Below are 5,420 nucleotides of genomic sequence, written 5' to 3'. Positions count from 1 at the left end.
CATTTAAACATTGTTTTAAAAAATATTCCTTTATTCTATTTAGTCTCTCCTCTGATTGGCTCAACTGTAAGTCTTCATCACTGTTAATCACTTCTGGTATGCTTTACCAATAAGATGTGTACTATTATAGGTGCATTTGTAACTTATTAAGACAATAATTGAGAGAGTAAAACTCATAAGGGCTTCTGTTTTACCACTTAGCATATTTTGTGTTCCCTGAGGGAAAAGAATAAAATGAGAACAAGTACTTCTCTTAAACTCCCGTTTTTCAAAATTTATGTTGACTTATGAAGTTCATTTAAGAAAAAAATTGTGAACACCTCAAGGGCAGGAACTGCTTTTTCATTTATTGATATTGGATTGAATTGAATCATTTTAGCAAACATGAAAGTGATTCAAGCTCCTTTACCAAATGTCATCATTTTTGTACCATATTTATCAAATGTGAACCATGAATCAGACCCCAAAACAACACAGAGAAACGAAATATAACTTCTAATCTTTGATTAAATGTGTACCAAGTGGCTTCTTTGTACTAAGGCACTAGGAAGCTGCTGGAGATACATAATAATTATGGCATGGACTCTGTGTCCAAGGAGTTCATAGTTTAATGAAACACCCAAGCTCACATATGTGGATCAATTAGGAAGCAAAATAAGACATTGTGCAGTCAAGTACTAAATACAGTAGCCTGGCAAAGACCATAAGTCAATAGGAACTGAGTGGAGCAGAGGTTGACAAAGCTTGTGCTTGACAGGAGAGGCCTGATGGGGAAGGCTGGACTTCATTTGCCCTTGAAGACTGAGAAAGATTTGCATAGACAGAGAGTGGTTAAGAGGGCATAACTGGTCAAGAGAAGGTGAGCAAAAGCTTCAGGAGGTAGAAGTCAAGATGGTGAGTTGAGAAAATGGTAAGGAATCTGGACTGGCTGACAGAATGCTGATAAGCAGTAGGAAACAAAATAAAGATGGGGCAAAGTTTAATTACAGTGACCCTGAAGTCGGGCAAATGGAGACAAACTTAGTGATCCCCTGAGGGATTTTGAGGAGGAAGGTGACATCATAATTGTTGAGCAGTTCCAGTGTGACTCTTGTGAACTCAGTGTGGTTCATATGTTCTTATCGTTTTCCTCATCAGCTTTACTCTGCCTGTGGATTTGGTTGCTGCTCTGCTTCCATGTTAAAGTCAGAATATGCTTTCTCATTTAGGAGAGGCACTGGCTCATCAGATCTCAATGACCAGGAAGCTGGTCCTAGGACCCCGAAGAACAGTTGGAGCAATGGTGTGACCCCAGTCACTCAGAGGTCACCAGCTCCAAGCACACGAAGTGTGACTTCAGTCATCAGTAAAGTAAGTACACAATCCTGACACTGTATTAGTTCGTTCTCACACTGCTATAAAGAACTGCCAGAGATTGGGTAATTTATAAACAAAAGAGGTTTAATTGACTCACAGTTCTGCATGGCTGCAGAGGCCTCAGGAAACCTACAATCATGGCAGAAGGAATCTGTCAAACACTTATAAAACCATCAAATCTCGTGAGGACTCACTTACCATCATAAGAACAACACAGGGGAAGCCTCCTCTGTGATTCAATCATCCCCCACCAGGGCCCACCCTCCACACATGGAGGTTATAGGGATTACAGTTTGAGATGAGATTTGGGTAGGGACAGAGAGCCAAAACATATCAGACACCCAGTCTCTGAAATTCAACCTCACTACTGCAGCATGGCTAGGTTTGTATTCTCTATATATCAAAGCATATTGTTTATGCTGTTTAATGGTAGAAACTTCATCAGGACTGAAGCTCCTGAATCTTACCTCTTGGCAGAAAATCCAAAGTGAAAGAAGGGAAAGACCAGGTTCAAAGGTAGCACTTGTATGATGGAGGTTTAAATGGCTATATGGTTTAAATAAGTATAAAAAATTGTAAAAGACTCTGATTTGGATCCTCTCTGTTACTTCTTAGAGAAAATATTCATAGGTTGACTGCACAAATTTTTCCAAACTGATTTAAATCTGGAAAAGTAGAACTTTTATCTAGTTTTTAGAGTAGAAATCTTTATAGTTTTCTTTTCTATACATCTGTTAAAATAGGGTGTCAACACATAATGAAGGCTTAAATTGCATTCTATATATGTGATCAATTATATTTTCTATTGGTTTTCTCTTTTATAAGAGAATATGAAAAAAGCATTTTGGGAAAAATATTCTCTTTTATTTAATATTGTTTTGGAAGTTGTCTTTGGAATGAATTAGCATCTACTAGATTTTTTTTTATTTAGCAGGAAAGCTCCATCCACATTGCTAGCATCTATATTTGATAAATCTTTATATGAACAGTGAGTTCATACAATACAAACAATTCTTTGGCTCAACCAACATATAATGAGAACTTACTATATGACAGGCTCTAGTCAAGCAAATACTTGAAGGAAGTGAAAGAATTAGCCATGTGGTTTTCTAGGGCAAGGTGTTCCACCAGGCAGAGGTAGCACTGATATTCAGCAGAAGCATGCAGGGAAGGCTGCTCCACTTCCTTGTAGCTGGCGTCCATCTTGATTGGTCAGTGCCCTTGCTCAACCAGTTTCTAAAATATGTTATTAAACACACCTCTGGAAGAACAGCCAGTATGGAGACCCTGAGGTAGGAGCACAACTCGTATGTTCTAAGAAGAGCAAGGAGGCCAATGCTGCCGTGGTGAGTGAATAAGGCAAAGTGAACTAGGAAATGAATCCAAAGAGGCCATAGGGCTGGATAGAGCCTTGAAGAGTGCTGTGTGCAGTCAGCTTTCATTCTGATTAAAATGGGGGAAACTGGAGGTTTTTGAGCAGAAGAGTAATACAATCTGCCTTCTCTTTAAACAGGATTTGGGGGCTGTGCTGAGAAGCAGCTATAGGAGAACAAGGGTGAAAGTCAGGAAAGCAATCAGTAAGCCATTGTCACACCCCATGTGAGAGACTGGATTTTGAAACAAAGAGATAGTGGAGGTGACGAGTAGTCAAATTCTGTTAAGGCATTCAGACAGACTAAATAACAGTAATAGATTTATTTAAATATTTATAGTCTAAATTATAGTTTCTGATAAGATTAAAAGCATATTTAGAACTTCGTAAATATTTATGCTAAGGTCAGCAAGCCTATTCTGTTCAATAGCCAGAAAGGTGTATGCATAGTTGATAATTACACTCATCTCTTTGACAATCTAAAAAGGAACCATATTCGCCGTATTTAGTGACCAGTCTGGCAGGGACATTGAACAATCACAACAGACACTGGCACAAGTCTGGGGCAGTATCCTTGGGGCCCTTCCATGTCATGCAGTAAGCCTGAACTATGAAGAGACCTTGGCTTATGGATGCGGGAGAGCACAGGGAAGTTGGGGGGTGGTGAGATGGGAGTAATGCTGTTTATCAACTGACACAGAAATATTGTTTAAAATTTAACAACTAGTACAGTTGTCCCAGTGAGTAGCAGCTGACAGTCCAATGACCAATAAATTAATCAAGTTTATTCTCACAACAAGGTTTATCTTCGTACGTACAATTTGAGATTATTAGGGGGGAAATCACCCTTTTCATGTGCTAATACCCTCAAAACTAACAGACCCTACCTGTGCATTTCTTTGTTAAACAGCACCTAGATCTCCCCAACAGTAATTCCCTGCAATTGAGTTGAGTATAGGTACATATACATAGACAGTGCCTATGTTGATCTCATTCTTGCAATCTAGCTGGTCTAAGCTGGTCTTTTCTAAGAGAAGCAAAAGTACTTTCTATTGAATGAAAATAAGACGGCACAGTAATTTATGAAGTACATTTGCTCTTTCATTCTAAAGGGAAATATATAGCATTAGATGATAAGCAAGGTAACAACTTCTCAGTATCTCCCATTTCTTAGCATCTCTTTGTTTCAATGTTCTTTTCTGCTTTAGCATGAAAGGAAATGTATTAGGAATAGTCACAGGGATAGAACCAATAAGATACATGTAGATATATATAAGGGAGTTTTTCAGGGAGAATTTGCTCACAAGACAACATCCCATAATAGGCTGTCCACAGGTTGCAGAAAGAAAGAAGCCAGTAGGATGACTCAATCCAAGTCCAAACGCCTCAAAACCAGGGAGGCCTACAGTGCAGCCACCAGCCTGAAATTGAAAGTCCAAGAGCCCCAGGGAGGCTGCTGGTGCAAGTCCCAGAGTCTAAAGGCTGAAGAATCTGGAGTCTGATGCCCAAGAGCAGGAGGAGAGGAAGCCAAGTGTCTGGTGCAGCTTGGGAAGAGAAAGAGTGAGCAGACCCAGCAAGCAAGCCGCTTATCCCTGTTCTTTCATGTGCTTTGTTCTAACCACAGTGGCAGCTGATTGGATGGTGCCCACTCCACACTGGGAGTGGCTCTTCCTCTCTCAGTCCACTGACTTCAATGTCAGTCTCCTCTGGTAATACCCTCACAAACACACCCAGAATAATATTTTATCAGCCATCTAGGCATTCCTCAATCCAATCAAGTAGATACCTAATATTAACCATCACAAAATACTTTTAGAGTATGAACATCTCTAACCTGTCCTCTATTATGATACAGCCTATTAATTTTAGGCTTGACATCCTGAACCTCCAGGATATGTATTGCTTGTTAATGACTGTGCAATATTAATTGGCCTATTAGTGCTCAATATTAGTGATACAGATCACCTGTGTGAAAACTTGCCATTAACATAATTGCCTCCAAGGAACTTGGTCTTGCTTCATTAGAGGACTCCAGATGTGAACAACTTTTTGAAGAGGTGTTGAAAATTGACCTAATTTATCAACTTGACCTCTGTCACTCTCTTTTGATAAACTTTGCTTGTCTATGGCAATTAGAGCAAGTTAGGAGTTATATACCTTCTGCTATAGGTATTATGTGTTGGAGAATAATAATATACTAAAAACAGTCTAAATTGAAGCTGAATCGATTAGCCTGTTAAGCAAGTGAAAGCCACATTTCTCTGTAGTGAGTTTATCAAAGTATCTCTGAATGTCTAAGATATGGGAAACAAGGAGGGAATTCTTCATCTAGGATTTCGAAAGGCACTTTTTGATTGTTCCTAGAAGGGAGAATTAAAAATTCTGTTTTAGATTTGATGATTATCATACCATGATATAATTTGAATGGACACTTAACCTCAGCCCAGTTCTGAAAAGGTCCAAAATTTGTTGTTGTTGTTGTTGTTGTTGCTGTTGTTGTTTTAACGCTCAAGCAAGCTTGGGATGAGGCAGCAGTCAAGCCCTGCCATGGTCTATGGCAGGGCAAAGGTCACAAACAAAGTTGGGTCTATGGTCATGGGCAAAGTTGGGACAGAATTTTCTTTACTATGTATTATAATAAAAGCAAGTTCCAGACTGAATTCTGCCACATTTATTAACAAGCAGACACCGC

The 5,420-nt window shown here is 39.2% G+C and overlaps 1 protein-coding gene across 3 annotated transcripts in view; it reads left to right on the top strand.

The window, feature by feature from the left end:
• SYTL5 (synaptotagmin like 5) overlaps positions 1-5,420 on the top strand; it is a 95,727-nt gene that overhangs the window by 54,432 nt on the left and 35,875 nt on the right. For all 3 annotated transcript variants that reach the window (XM_017501721.2, XM_017501722.2, XM_017501720.2), the window contains exon 6: positions 1,209-1,350. In XM_017501721.2, the coding sequence (XP_017357210.1) occupies positions 1,209-1,350 (142 nt within the window). The remainder of the gene's footprint in view (positions 1-1,208; positions 1,351-5,420) is intronic.

The sequence above is a fragment of the Cebus imitator genome, unplaced genomic scaffold (genome assembly GCF_001604975.1).
Source record: "Cebus imitator isolate Cc_AM_T3 unplaced genomic scaffold, Cebus_imitator-1.0 Scaffold284, whole genome shotgun sequence".
NCBI classification, from domain to species: Eukaryota; Metazoa; Chordata; class Mammalia; order Primates; family Cebidae; genus Cebus; species Cebus imitator.
Note: the sequence above shows the minus strand (reverse complement) of the source record. Positions and strands in the feature narration are given on the sequence as shown.